We start from the raw sequence: 14,822 nt of genomic DNA, 5'->3' as shown, positions 1-14,822 counted from the left end.
TGTTAAGAATGAAAGTGGTGAGATTTCACTGAAGGTCTGGTGGTTAAGACTCTGCCCTTTGGACTTCCTTGGTGGTCCAATGGTTAAGAATCCGCCTGCCAATGCAGAGGACACAGGTTTGATCCTTGGTCCAGGAAGATCACACATGACACGGAGCAACTAAGCCCAAGAGCCACAACTACTGAAGCCCTCAGGCTTAGAGCCCATGCTCCACAAGAGAAGCCACCGCAATGAGAAGCCCTCACACCGCAAGGAAGAGTAGCCACCACTCACCGCAACTAGAGAAAGCCCTCGCGCAGCTACAAAGACCCAGCACAGCCAAAAATAAATAAATAAATTTATTTTAAAAACTAAATAAATTGTTGTTATTTAAAACAATAATTTAAAAAATTTTGAAAGACTCCATGCTTCCACTGCAAGGGGTGCGATTTCCATCCCTGGTCGGGGAATTAAGATCCCACATGCCACATGGCATGGCCAAAAAAAAAAAAAAAAAGAATGAAAGTGGTATTAATATATAGCTGCTTACTATAGAGTTCTTTCAAGTTTTTTTTATGTTCACAAATTTTCATAATAAAATTCGGGGAAAAAATATATTCAATATGATACTGATGAAGTAAAAATTCACATTTTGAGACAAGAAAAATTCTGGGAATTCCTTGGCCGTCCAGTGTTTAGACTCTGCGCTTTCACTGCCGAGGGCCCGGGTTCAGTCCCTGGTCAGGGAACTAAGATCCCACAAGCTTCACAACTTGGCAAAAAAAAAAAAAAAATTCTGTTTGGGCCTCCTCCCTCCCCTCTAGTGTGCATTGTGTATCTGCTTTATGCATTAACCAGCCCTCCCTAGTGGCAGAAATACCTGCTCAACCATAAATACCAATTTTTCCCCTTCTGAAGCCAGTCATGAAATTCCTGAGACAATAACATTCCTTTCTCAATCCTGTAAGGGGTCAGGATGCAGATATCTTGGGGAGATACTGGGTTGCACCTAATGGAAGTTCTTAGCTTAAATATTTATTTATGACTTTATTAATGTAACTAGCTGAATTACTTGTATTCTACGTTTACAAGATTAATGTTTCTTGCATTACCAAATGTGTGATTGAGCCTCAGATCAAATTAATGACGATTAAGCAACTTGAAACAATTGACCTTATATATAGTTCTATAAGATCAATGATTGTAATAGTGTAACTCTACATATGGGAAGAAGCAACAAGAGGGAACCATTTCCTTGACCATGACAGACTGTAAGACAGGTGGTCCAGAGGCTTTTGACTACTCTAAACAGGGCCTAGTCCAGTAATAGTACATTAAGTGGCCTATCAATGAAATCCTGACCTGAGAATGAGCATTCCTAGTTCCATGGGACAAACTGGTCACAAAATGCCTCCCAAAACTTGGTTGAAATTAAGACTGAAAGGGAGGAGATTGTAAAATAAAGAATGTTGCCCACCAGCCAGTTCTACAAGAATTGTCATTAGCCACTACAGGCACTGACCTACAACCCACCCTTAAAGAGCAAAGATCAGGATGAGGCACTTTGTGCTCTAGGAAAACTGACAGAAATGGCCCTCAGATATTTTCAGGAGAAATTTTTAAGAACCCAGTTTCCTGTATCTTCCCATACTTAGAAAAGCACTAAAACCATTAACTAAGATATCTGTTCCTAATGAATAGTAGTAGGCTTCTCCCAGGATGTGTGCTTGACTGCATGTAACCCTTCATCAAAATCACATATATTCTGGCCTCCTCCCTTACCTCTTTTGAACAGTTCTCAGAGCTCAGGTTGATGAGAATAAAATTTTCCATTTCTTTCTTAGATTGGCTATTTAATTTTTTTAGTCAACAATCCCTTTTATTTTTTATATTAAAAATTGTTTTCTGTTTTATTTTTTTAACTACAAAATGTTATCTTTCTACATGTTCATGTTTAGGCATGTAAATACGTCCAAAAGAGGGAAGGTTTACACACTAGAATGACAGAGGGATGTCAAGGCTCACTTGTGCTATATATCTGTACCATTTAAACTTTTTATGAGAATGAATAAATGCATTATGCTATCAAAATCAAATTTAAAAGAATGAATCTTGGGACATCCCTGGTGGTCCAGTGGTTAAGACTCCACACTCCCAATGCAGGGGGCCCAGGTTTGATCCCTGGGCAGGGAACTAGATCCCGCATGCTGCAACGAAGATCCCACATGCCAAAACTAAGACCTGGTGCAGCCAAATAAATAAATAAATATTTTTTTAAAACCCAAAAAACACAACAGGATTAACTTAAAAAAAAAATAAAAGAATGAATCTTGGGACTTCCCTGACGGTCCAGTGGTTAAGACTCCATGCTTCCACTGCAGGGGGCATGTGTTCCATCTCTGGTCAGGGAACTAAGATCCTGCATGCCCATGCTGCGTGGCCAAAAAAAAAATGAAAAAAAATGAATGAATCTTAAAACTGCCCCCTGCCCCAAACACGCACATGTAAAATTGAATTAAATCGAGTGGCACTGATGGAAGGAGGGGTTGCTCTAGAGTTAAAAATGAGATAATGTGGGGCTAAGTCTGTGCCTGACATATAGGAGAAGCCCAGAGAAGGGTTCCCACTGTTATCATCATTAGTACATGTTGCTTGGCTGAGTGAGCTGCTGGCAAGTGCTTTGCTGGAAGTCCTTTGTCAGATATAAAGTCCCACAGGAGGTGCCAAGTCACGGCTGATCATATGCCAGTCAATAGCCAAATCTCTTCCCTCAGGCCTCAGGGAACCGCCTGAGGTGGGTAGCTGGGGCTTCAAGAAACAAGACCTTTGCCCAGGCTGCCTGTCTGCCCACCAACTTCGGGACAGCTCCCTGGCACCAGCACCACTGACCAGAATCCCAGGGCAGAGATGCTGTCCCCTGCCACTCATTGCCTGCAATGATTTCCAAGCTTCAGGTTCAGCAAGGCCAAAGGGCACTGGAGTTGCTCAGACCCCAGCGTGGCCCTGGGCTGCTACTCTCAAACCTAGGGACCAGGGCCAATCAACTTCATGGGCTTATGACTGGAGCAGTCATACTGGGTCCCAGGCTCAGAAGGACCTTGGGTTTGGTTTAATGCTCTGCTATCACTGTTCTTGGTAATTTTAAAACAAGGAGCCCCACATTTTCTTTTTTCACTGGGCCTTGCATATTATGCAGCTGGTCCCACTAGGGATCTCCTTGTTTGGATTTATTTCCTTAAAGTGGAGACCTCGGAACATCGAGTTTTGTGGTTTAACCCATGCAGTTAAAGAAAAACAGCATCTTTTATCAGAATAATATTCACTTGGGTTCCATTTAGTGAGTATTTATTGAGTTCCTACTAAGTGCTGGACATTGTGCCAGGAGGGAGAGAGACACAGACAAAAAAGACATGGGGCCAGCTCTTAAGAAGCCCTGGGTCTAATATGGTAGAGACAATGTTGCCAGTGGAATAGAGATGGGAGTGAAATAGTAGTTACCCTAGCCTAGGGGTCAGGGATGGCCTCTTGGAGGAAGTGGTGGTTATGTGGCGCATTAAGGAATGAGTAGGAGTCAGCCCTATCTAAGGTGGTGGGAGGAAGGTATTCCTGGCAAACTTTGCAGTCTGAGCTCAGAGACATACATAACAGGGTGTGGAGACAATGCAAGATTTAAACACTCTATTTAGACACCACCTTCACTTGTAAACACAAACATAAATGAGTATTTATTAAAATAAATGCATCTTACAACACATAAAGACCAATATTTTACATACATAAAATACACATTACCTGGTGGGTTATCTCCACTATTAGATTCGGGAAAACAGCACCAGTTTTACTTTGATTTCCCTGTGACTCCAGTTCCTAGTAGATGTTTAGACAACCAGTCAGTCAGCAAATATTTATTGAGCGACTACTTTGTGCCAGGTACTATTTTAAGTGCTGGGAACTCAGCAGTGAACACAGAGTGTTTACTGTCAGGAAGCTGACATTCCCTGAGGAGTCAGTACACATTTTGGAATGAATGAAAGGAAAAAAATGAATGCTTTTATCCAGTCAGCAATAAATTTCCGAAGAGGAGTGAGAGGGCCATTTTTGAGTTTTAGTTGAACACAAAGAAATCTCTTTTCTGGGGACTTCCCTGGCGGTCCCCGCTTCCATTGCAGAGGCACGGTTCAATGCCTGGTCGTGGAACTAGGATCCCACATGACGCTGTCTGCAGCCAAAAAAGAAAAAAAAAAAGAGAGAGATCTCTTTCCTGTTAAATAGAATTCAAAACGGGCAAGTAGTAGCAACCTCAAATGTGAGTCAGGCATACAAGAACTCAAACAGAGCCTTGGGTATTAAGACTCACAGATACAGATTTATTTGTCTTTGGGTGACACCCGTATATCAAAGTTCAGATGCTCATGCAAGATAAAATTTTATTTATTTATTATGTGTTTATGTGTTTATTTTTGCTTCGCAGTCATCACCCCCAGCATCCGGCTAAGAAGCCCTCGGCGTGTACATTTCTGTTAGATCCGATTTACACAAATTCGGTTTACGCAGGCCTGGGGCTGGCGGGTCCTGACCTGCCCTTGAGTCTAGTCGGAGCTGGGACGAACCATCTGTGTCCGCGGAGGGGGGTGGCGGGTCAGCTCCGCGCAGAGTCAGGGCCCAGATGGCTGGGATTCGGAAGCAGGCCAGCCTGGGGTCCCCTCACGCAGGGTGGCCGGGAAGGGGTGACTTTGCCAGGTTGCAGCTGGAGCTGGGGGCGGGGGACGGCGCCGCTCGCAGGCTTCCATCCTTCCCCTCGGCGGTGGACTCGGCTGCAAAACCGGGGGTCCGTATTTCCCGGACCGTTTCCCACCTAGGCCGCGGCTAGGAGGTACAGCCGACCTGGGGGACCCGGGCGGCGGGTGCAGGTAGGACGCGGGAGGGTCGCGCCCGAGGGGGCGGGGGTCGCGGGGTCCCGACCTCTCCCGGCCGGACCGCCCCCTTGGTCCTACCCGGCGCGCGCGGGGTCGTTCCGTGCAGGCACCCCCGACCCCTTCACCGACTGTGCACCTCTCACGGCCCTCAGACCTCTCCGGACTGAATTTCCGGCTCCTGGCCTCATGGCAGACAAGAAACTGGTGGTCGTGTTTGGAGCCACAGGTAAGCGAAACCCCAAACGGAGGCCCCGAGGCGCAGGACCCCTCACCAAAGCCAGCCCAGGGCAGGGGTCAGGCCGGTCCGACCCCGCAGAGCCTGGGCGCCCGACCCTCAGCTCCAGAAGACGTCCCCGGCGTCCTGGAGGGAGCGATGAGATGGCTGGGACCCCTGACTCACGGTGGGGCCGTGGGGCAGGACCTGAGCGCAGATTCCCTTTGAATTTTTTAAAAAAATTACTTAGCTTTGAATAACAGGTGATTGCACATAATATCAAAATTAAATCTCCCTCCCACCTCTGTCCCCGAAACCCCATCCATCACTGTTGTCAAGTTTCTTGAGTAGGGCTTCCCTGGTGACGCAGTGGTTGAGGGTCCGCCTGCCGATGTAGGAGACACGGGTTCGTGCCCCGGTTCGGGAAGATCCCACATGCCGCGTGCCCCGGTCTGGGAAGATCCCACATTCCGCGGAGCGGCTGGGCCCGTGAGCCATGGCCGCTGAGCCTGCGCGTCTGGAGCCTGTGCTCCGCAACGGGAGAGGCCACAACAGTGAGAGGCCTGCGTACCGCAAAAAAAAAAAACAAAAAAAGTTTCTTGAGTATCCTTCCAGACAAATTAGGTATATAAAGATACTGTTTATTAAATGGGAGTGTTTTATTTTTACCCCACCTGTTTTTTTTACTGTATATATTTTAAAAATATATAACAGCTTTATTGAGGTATAAATCACATACCATACACTTCACGTGTTTAAAGTGTTCAATTCTAGTATATTCACAGAGCTCTGTGACCCTCACCACAATCAGTTTTAGAACATTTCATCACCCCCCCAAAAAAAACCCATACCCACTAGCATTCACTCCCCATTTCCCCAGCCCCTGGAAACTGGCAGTCTATTGTTTAAAGATTTGCCCATTCTGGACATTTCATATAAATGAAATCATACAGTACATGGCCTTTTGTGTCTGGCGTCTTTCACTGAGCATCATTTTCCAGGTTCATCCACATTGTAGCATGAATCTGTACTTCATTCCTTTTTATGGCTGAATAATATTCCATTATATGGATATACCACATTGTGTTTATCCGTCATCCATTATGGACATTTGTTTCCACCTTTTGGTTATTGTGAATAATGCTGCTGTGAACCTTCACATACAAGTTGTTGTGTGGACATATGTTTTTAATTTTCTTGGGACTATACCTAGGAGTGGAATTGCTGGATTATATGGTGACCGTGTTTAGCATTTTGAAGAACTGCCAGAATTTTTCAAAGCAACTGTACCACTTTACATTCCCACCAGTACTGTATGAGGGTAGTTGTAGTTCTTCAGTTTGCCTTTTCCACTCCAGGACATGTTGTGGTCACATAAGTCATGCATACAGATCTGCTACATTCTTTTTTTTTTTTGTAATTTTATTTTTATTTATTTTTGGCTGCGTTGGGTCTTTGTTGCTGAGTGCGGGCCTTCTCTAGTTGCAGCGAGTGGGGGCTACTCTCTGTTGCAGTGCACAGGCTTCTCATTGCAGTGGCTTCTCTTGTTGTGGAGCATGGGTTCTAGGCACACAGGCTTCAGTAGTTGTGGATCACAGGCTCTAGAGCACAGGCTCAGTAGTTGTGGCGCACGGGCTTAGTTGCTCTGCGGCATGTGGGATCTTCCCGGACCAGGGCTCGAACCCGTGTCCCCTGCACTGGCAGGCAGATTCTTAGCCACTGTGCCACCAGGGAAGCCCTGCCACATTCTTCTTAATCACTTTTGTATGGATTTATCACTTATTTAGCCAGGTTCTTACCAAAGGACATCTAGGTTGTTTATAAACTTCCACTATGGATAATAATACTGCAGCCAATGTTCTTTTTTTTTTTTTGGTAAGGAGTGGATTTATTTATTTATTTATTTGCAGCCAATGTTCTTATACATATATTTATGGATGATTTTTATTTTCTTTCTTTTGATGATTTTAATAATTTTCTCTCTCTCTCTCTTTTTTTTTTCTTTTTTGGCCATGCCACGGAGCTTGTGGGATCTTAGTTTCCCGACCAGGGATCGAACCCAGGCCCTCAACAGTGAGAGTGCAGAGCCCTAGCCACTGGACCGTCAGGGAATTCCCCTCAGTCTTTTTTTTTTTTTTTTTAAGGTATAGGTGATACTTTATTTCTTAAGCTAAGCGGTGGGCCCACGGGTGTTAGTATCCCTTTTTTGTATGTGCTAAATATTTCATAATAGGGACTTCCCTGGTGGTCCAGTGGCTAAGACTCCACGCTCCCAATGCAGGGGGCCCGGGTTCAATCCCTGGTCAGGGAACTAGATCCCACATGCATGCCGCAACTAAAGAACCCGCATGCCGCAACTAAGACCTGGCGCAGCCAAAATAAATAAATAAATATTTTAAAAATATTTCATAATACATTTAAAATTTTTTGTAAAAGGTGTAAGTGTGATGACTGCTAAAACATGGATGAACCTTGAAAACATAAGTGAGAGAAGCCAGACACAAAACACCACATATTGTATGACTCCATTTATGTGAAGTGTCCAAAATAGGCAAATCCGTAGAGACAGAGAGTAGATTAGTGGTTGCCAAGGGCTGAAGGGGAAGGGAAAATGGGGAGTGACTGCTGATGGGTATGGACTTTCTTTTTTGGGGCAATGAAAATGTTCTAAAATTGACTGCAATGATGGTTGCACACTCTGAATGTACTAAAAGCTGCTGCACTGTACACTTTAAAAGGGTGAACGTGGGCTTCCCTGGTGGCACAGTGGTTAAGAATCCGCCTGCCAATGCAGGGGACACGGGTTCGAGCCCTGGCCCAGGAAAATCCACATGCTGCGGAGCAACTAAGCCCCTGTGCCACAACTACTGAGCCTGCACCCTAGAGCTGTGAGCCACAACTACTGAGCCCGTGCGCCACAACTACTGAAGCCCATGCACCTAGAGCCCGTGCTATGCAACAATAGAAGCCACTGCAATGAGAAGCCCGTGCTCCACAACAAAGAGTAGCTCCCACTCGCCGCAACTAGAGAAAGCCTGCGTGTAGCAACGAAGACCCAACACAGCCAAAAATAAATAAATAATTTGTTTTAAAATTGTATTAAAAAAATAAAATTAAAAGGATGAATGTTACTGTATGTGAATTCTATCTCAATGAAGCTGTTAGCTACAAGATTGTGTGAGGCAAAACAGTGGGAATCACAGGTGAAAAGTGCCAGGTGTGTTGCTGTGGTGGAGGATTCCCTGCAGGGCCTCACCCTTGGCAGGCTCCCAGGCTGGCCCCACCCTGCGGGTCTTTCTGACTCTCTGCAGGTGCCCAGGGAGGCTCAGTGGCCCGGACACTCCTGGAAGATGGGACATTCAGGGTCCGAGTGGTGACCCGGGACCCTGGGCAGAGGGCAGCGAAGAAGCTGAGGCTGCAAGGTGCAGAAGTAGTGCAGGGAGACCAGGATGATGAGGCCAGCATGGAGCTGGCCCTGATCGGGGCTCACGCCACCTTCATCGTGACCAACTACTGGGAGAACTGCAGCCAGGAGCAGGAAGTCAAGCAGGTAAGGGCAGGCGGGAGGGCGTGGGGAAGCCAGGGCAGGAGCAGGCCATCTTCAAAGGCGCTCCCAGGTCTCTACTTGCCCTTGCGGGGCAGCTCCAACTTGCCAGAGAAGGGCTGACCCCTGCCTGACCACTGACACTGCAGGCCTTTCCCCTCCTCTTCTATGCAGCCCTCCTAGACTTTGATGAGGGCAGAAGGTGGCCGCTTCCTCATCCGATGACTTCTTTTAGACATCATTCATGTACCATACTGTTCACCCTTTTGATTTTAAAGCTTTTATTTTATTACTATTTTTAAAGTATTTATTTATTTATTTTTGGCTGCGTCAGGTCTTAGTTGCGGCACGCGGCATATTTTGTTGCAGCACGTGGGCTTCTCTAGTTCTGGTTCACCGGCTCAGTAGTTGAGGCACGGGCTTAGTTGCTCCGCGACATGTGGGATCTTAGTTCCCCAACCAGGCATCGAACCCACATCCCCTGCATTGGAAGGCTCATTCTTAACCACTGATCACCAGGGAAGTCCCTGTTCCCCCTTTTAAAGTGTACAATTCAGTGGTTTTCAACATATTCACAAAGTTGTGCAGCCATTATCACTACCTAATTCCAGAACATTTCATCACCCCAAAAGAAACACCATACCTGGTAGCGGTCACTCCCCATTCCCCGCTTCCTCAGCCCCAGGCAACCACAATCTGCTTTGTGTCATCCAGTGACTTTTACACTTTCTAAAAAACTCTATTGACCCATAATTTTCTTAAAATCAAATGTAGGGACTTCCCTGGTGGTGCAGTGGTTAAGAATCTGCCTGCCAATGCAGGGAACATGGGTTTGATCCTTGGTCCAGGAAGATCCCACATGCCACAGAGCAACTAAGCCCGTGCACCACAACTACTGAGCCTGCACTCTAGAGCCCCCGAGCACAACTACTGAGCCCGTGTGCCACAATTACTGAAGCCCATGCGCCTAGAGCCCGTGCTCCGCAACAAGAGGAGCCACCGCAATGAGAAGCCTGTGCACCACAACGAAGAGTAGCCCCCGCTCTCTGCAACTAGAGAAAGCCCACACACAGCAGCGAAGACCCAGTGCAGCCAAAAATAAATAAATAAAAGTAAACTTTTTAATTGTACAATTTAATGAAATTTGAAAATAAATAAATATACCCATGTAACTACCATTCTAATCAAAATATAATACATCTCCATCATTCCGAAAAGTCCTCCATCTCCCCTTTCAGATGTTTTCTGTTTCTCTTTATTCTGTTTTCCACCCAGCTTCTCTCTGGTTGGGTGGTTATTGAGTCCAGGTGGTGGGGGGAGGGATGTGAGACGAACATGCATCTTTTTAAAGTCTCTTGGAAGGTGGGGACACTTGCCGTGGGCCTGTCACGTAGCAGGCACTCAGGTATTTGTGGGAGGTATGACTGGTGCCACAGCAAAGGCACTGGGCTGAGACCCGTGCCTGTCGGCTTTCAGTCCTGCCTCATCCACAGCTCCCCACTGTTGCGGCTGTAGACATGACTTCCCTGCGCTGGTCTGTCTTTCCTCCTGTGTACAATAAAGGGAGACTGGACCGGACCACTGGTCTCCAAACTTGTTTTTAGCCCTGAGCCTTTCTTCAGTTACAGTCTTACATGGAAGCCCATCTCAGAGAGTGGACAGAGACAGCTTTTCTGGTGCACGGAGATCTCGTCAACCTGACCTCCTGAGCCATAACAAATGACCCCAAGCCAGGTGGCTTAAAACAACAGGAATTTATTCTCTCCCCGTTCTGGAGGCCAGGAGTCCAACAGTAAGGTGTTGGCCCTGCCCTGTCTGGAGGCTCCAAGGGAGGTTCCAATTCTTGCCTCTTGCAGCGCCCAGTGGTACCAGCTCTCCGTGAGGCAACATCACTCCGGGCTCTGCCTCTGTTTACACAAGGCCTCTCCTCTTCTCTGTGTCTCCTCTTCCATCTCTCATAAGGACACTCGTCATTGGGTTGAGGGCCCACGAGGATAATCCAGGATGATCTCGTCTCAAGTTCCTTAACAAAAATATCTGCAGAAACCTTTTTCCAAATGATGTGGCATTCACAGGTTCTGGGGTTTGGGACATGGACGTATCTTTTGGGAGGCCACCATCCAGCACCCTACACAGCCTTGTGCAGCAGGTCGTGTTTCTGTCCCCATTTAACCGACAAGGCCAAAACAGTTAGACCCCTTGTCTTGGATGGCACAGCCAGTGTGCTGCAGAGCTGGTCTGGAGCCCAGGTGGTTTGTGTTGTGTGCTTAACTGCTGAGCCGTAGCACTTCCCTAGGGGATGGTTGGGGCTCTCCCAGGAAGACGGCCCAGCACGGGGACAAGATGCTTTCTGAGAACAGGCAGAGGCGGAAGCCTCTGTGCGCACCCTCCCACATGGCACACGGTGGGCTGTGGTCCAGCACACTGGAAGGTGGAACGACCCAGATGATCTAGAGAAGGGGCGCTAAGGCTATGCGAGTGGTGAGAAGCTTATAATCCCATGGTAGAGCGTGTGGTGCCATGTGAGCCGCACACGGAAGAGGGAGCCTTATCAGAGTGCTCTTGGCACCGGGCACAGTGGCCTCTGGGGTGGGAGAGCCAGTGCTGTGATGGGGACACTCATCCTCCCTCTGAGCTTTGTGATTTCTCCTTCCCTGCCCACCAGGGAAAGCTGCTGGCCGATCTGGCGAAGCGCCTGGGCCTGCACTACGTGGTCTACAGTGGCCTGGAGAACATCAAGAAGCTGACAGCAGGGAGACTGGCAGCGGGACACTTTGACGGCAAAGGGGAGGTGGAGGAATATTTCCGGGACATTGGCGTCCCCATGACCAGTGTGCGGCTGCCCTGTTATTTCGAGAACCTCCTCTCCTGCTTCCTGCCCCAGAAAGCCCCAGATGGAAAGAGCTACTTGCTGAGTGAGTGCCCTCCCCGCTTCCTCGGGTGTCTCCTCTCACCGTGTGGAGCCATGGTGGCCCACTGGGCTTGTCCTCAGAGGGCTCTGGGTCCAAGCTCTGGCTCACCCACGTTAGGCTGTGACTGCGAGCAACGCATGTGACCATGCTGGGCCTCTGCGTCCTGTCCCGTGAGATGGGCATGACTTGGACTTCCCCGGGGCCGTGGGAAAATCTGCCAAGTCTGGGGATGCGGTGCTTTGTTTGTCGGAGAGCTTTACGGAGAGAGTGTGCTTATCATTACTGCTTCATAAATAAGGAGAGGATTTGGACGGTGAGGTCCAATTGTCGATTTCCCGAAATAGGAAAGCACTTTCTTCTCGACATCTGTTTGCAAATCTGTAAACAGCTTCGAGGGAACCATGTACGACCTGTGTCCTGCCGGCGGGGCAGTGGGTTAATGCAGGTGGCTCAGCAGGCGGAGCAGGAGGGGTCTGAGCCCTCCCAGCCCCTCACCTCTGCGTGAACGCCGCTCACCCTCGCTTGGGTCTCACCTGCTGGTGAGCAGTCTTGTCCTTCTGTTGGCACACCGGTTTGCAAAGCCATAATCAGAGATTTGCAAAGCCATAATCAGGTTCACCTGTGTTCCGTCTGTAAGTTGGAACAGGCTCCACCCCGGCAGGCTCCCTGGCCCATCTGAATGGGCAGCCACGGAAATTTTATAGGGCAGGGCCTGAGCGCTCCAGGTGCCTCATCAGGACACAGCTCTGCCTCTCCATCCCCAAGACCACACCTTGGCAGGTGGAGTCACTCGTTAATTTAACATGTTTATCAGCACCCGTCATGCTGCTCTGGGGTCAGCCCTGGCCTCAGCTGATCGAGGATTCCTGCCGGTGGAGATGGTGTTTGGAGCATCCCCCACCACAGGCGTCCCTATCAGGGATTCGGGTCTGACGAAGTGTACGGGGGCCTGAACCCTGGGAGCTCCTGTTCTCAGAGGTGCCTATCAAAGCCTTCCTCTCCTTCCCCTTGTTCCCGTCTCAGGCCTGAGAGGGGCGGCAGGCCCAGGGTTCTCCCCACCTTGGGAAGAGCACAGCCAGGCTCCCAGGGTTTGAATGGCCTGCCAGGTGGCACAGCTCGATCGTGTCCCATTTCCTGACTCATTTCTCCTGCTGACACCGGGGGTGTCTGCCTCGTGCCAGGTGCTGGCTTGTGCACACATCCAGTCGACTGGCCGGTGGGGACCGACCCCTCAGAGACGCGTGCCAGCACGTCCCTCTTTCCCTCCCAGGCTTGCCCATGGGTGACGTGCCCATGGACGGCATGTCTGTGTCCGACCTGGGCCCCGTGGTGCTCAGCCTGCTGAAGATGCCCGAAGACTACATCGACCAGAACATCGGGCTCAGCACCTGCAGGCACACGGTGGAGGAGTACGCTGCCTTGCTCTCCAGGCATACCAGGAAGACCGTGCGAGATGCCAAGGTGGAGGGCCCAGGCTTGGGACTTGGCAGCCGCGGTCAGAGGGGCTTTGTGGGTAGAAGGGAAGGGGCATCTAGGGCTGCCCTAGCGCTCTGAGCAGCATAAAGCCAAATTCATTCTCACTGTGAACGTTTATATTGTGCTGTTCTTAGGAGCCAGGTGTGGCCACTGAGTGAAACTTCTGGTTTTGTCAGTTGATCAAGTGGTAAGGAAGGGTTCCAGGAAGAGGGGACAGTAGGGGCCAAAGCAAGGAGGGAAAACGCAGGGTGTCTTGGGCTCCTCTCGGGGAGGGGAAGGAGGCCGGAGTAGGCCCCATCCTGGTCCCCTCTTCTTGGCCTGGCACAGTCCCCTCCTCCCCTTGCCTACTCTCTCTTCCTGTCCAGACCCCCAGGTGCCTTGTTTCTTGTTTCTCATTATGAAAATCTGGGCTACTCCAAGTCATTAAATGACAAAAACCACCTGTAGAGCGCCCTCAGACCCAAGCAGAGTAATGATGGGGGAGAGGCTATGGCAGGACAGGCCAGTCAGACCTTGGACTCAGATCTTGCTCCCAGCCCTTAACACCCACCCGTGTGTGACTGGAGGCCCAGCCCCTGACCCCTCTCTGCCTCAGTTTCCTCATCTGTAAAGTGGGTGTATGGAGAGTATCCCCCTCCTCGGGCTGCTGTGAGGATTGAATGGAACAATTGCTGTAAACGCTCCCTTGGCACAATAAATGCACTAGAAAACATGCACAAAATGGTTGCATATTACTCTCTAAACAAAGAAAGCCTGAGGCAGTCACGGAGGATTTGGAAGCTGAGGAGTTAAGATTCAGTTCGGTCAGGAAAGGGGAACACCTTTGGTTTTTTGAGCAAGAAGTGACGTAAGCATAGTTCTGATTTGGAAAGGACTGAGAAGTTTTCATCTCGTCATCTTGGAAGAACAGGATTTAAATTGCCCTAGAACAGTGGTTTTTGACGTTTCATCTTTATAATAGACTGGTTTTCAGGTGAACTTAGCGGGGACCAGGGTAGGAACCGAGGTGTCAACAGCATGGTCAGGGTACTGCAGATGCCGATCGACCCTAAGAGACTCCCCTCTGCTTCCAGATAAGCCCCGAGGACTACGAGAAGCTTGGCTTCCCCGGCGCCGAGGACCTGGCCAACATGTTCCGTTTCTATGCCCTGAAACCTGACCGCAACATCGAACTGAGCCTGAGGCTCAACCCCAAGGCCAGGACGCTGGACCAGTGGCTGGAGCAGCACAAAGGGGACTTTGCAGGACTGTGACCCTGCCCACCTCTCAACCCCATCTGTGGGGACGGGAGGTATAGTCACAGTGATCCTTTCTTGTGTTACAAGAAAGTTTATTTTTTAAATAAAGGCCATTGTTCTCACAGATGGCTTCCAAAAGAAAAGTGCTTTGTTTCAGGGACTGGGGTTGGGGTGGCAGCTGCCTGAGGACATGAAAGTTCCAACAGGAAGCATAGAGTGGTGGGGGGCCCAGTCAAGTGGGGGGGGCTGAGAGGACCCCCCTACCCCCGCCAGCCAGGAGCAACATTTGACACCCCTGCACACACGCCGTTCCTCTCCAGAACGTGAGTGCAGCCACCCACGTGTTCCTTCTTTGAGTTTTAGGGCAGGAAGACCGGCCCCTTCTCCCTCTCTCTTTTCCTGCCTCCTGGGCCCCCGGGTGCAGAGGCCTCGAGATGTGGGTGATCGCAAAACAGGCTGGAAAGAAACCCTTGAAGGAATGTGGCAGTTCTGTGGACCCCAGGTCATATAAGACTTGGACACTGCTGAGAAAAGGTGACACCA

At 49.2% G+C, this 14,822-nt stretch overlaps 1 protein-coding gene across 2 annotated transcripts; it reads left to right on the top strand.

The window, feature by feature from the left end:
* Positions 1-4,702: 4,702 nt before the first annotated feature.
* Positions 4,703-14,422, top strand: NMRAL1 (NmrA like redox sensor 1). Of its 2 annotated transcripts, none has more exons than XM_029222313.1 (6): positions 4,703-4,889; positions 5,048-5,121; positions 8,421-8,659; positions 11,319-11,568; positions 12,836-13,026; positions 14,115-14,387. In XM_029222313.1, the coding sequence occupies exons 2-6, from the start codon at positions 5,082-5,084 to the stop codon at positions 14,292-14,294; spliced, it is 900 nt and encodes a 299-aa protein (XP_029078146.1). In that variant the 5' UTR covers positions 4,703-4,889; positions 5,048-5,081; the 3' UTR covers positions 14,295-14,387. The 2 variants fall into 2 exon arrangements, with proteins under 2 accessions (XP_029078146.1, XP_029078147.1); XM_029222314.1 differs by having other exon boundaries at positions 4,789-4,852; positions 14,115-14,422.
* The last annotated feature ends 400 nt before the right edge of the window (positions 14,423-14,822 follow it).

Source organism: Monodon monoceros, unplaced genomic scaffold (assembly GCF_005190385.1).
Source record: "Monodon monoceros isolate NGI ecotype Baffin Bay Population unplaced genomic scaffold, NGI_Narwhal_1 Super_Scaffold_13, whole genome shotgun sequence".
NCBI lineage: Eukaryota > Metazoa > Chordata > Mammalia > Artiodactyla > Monodontidae > Monodon > Monodon monoceros.
This window is presented reverse-complemented; position numbering and strand designations above follow the sequence as displayed.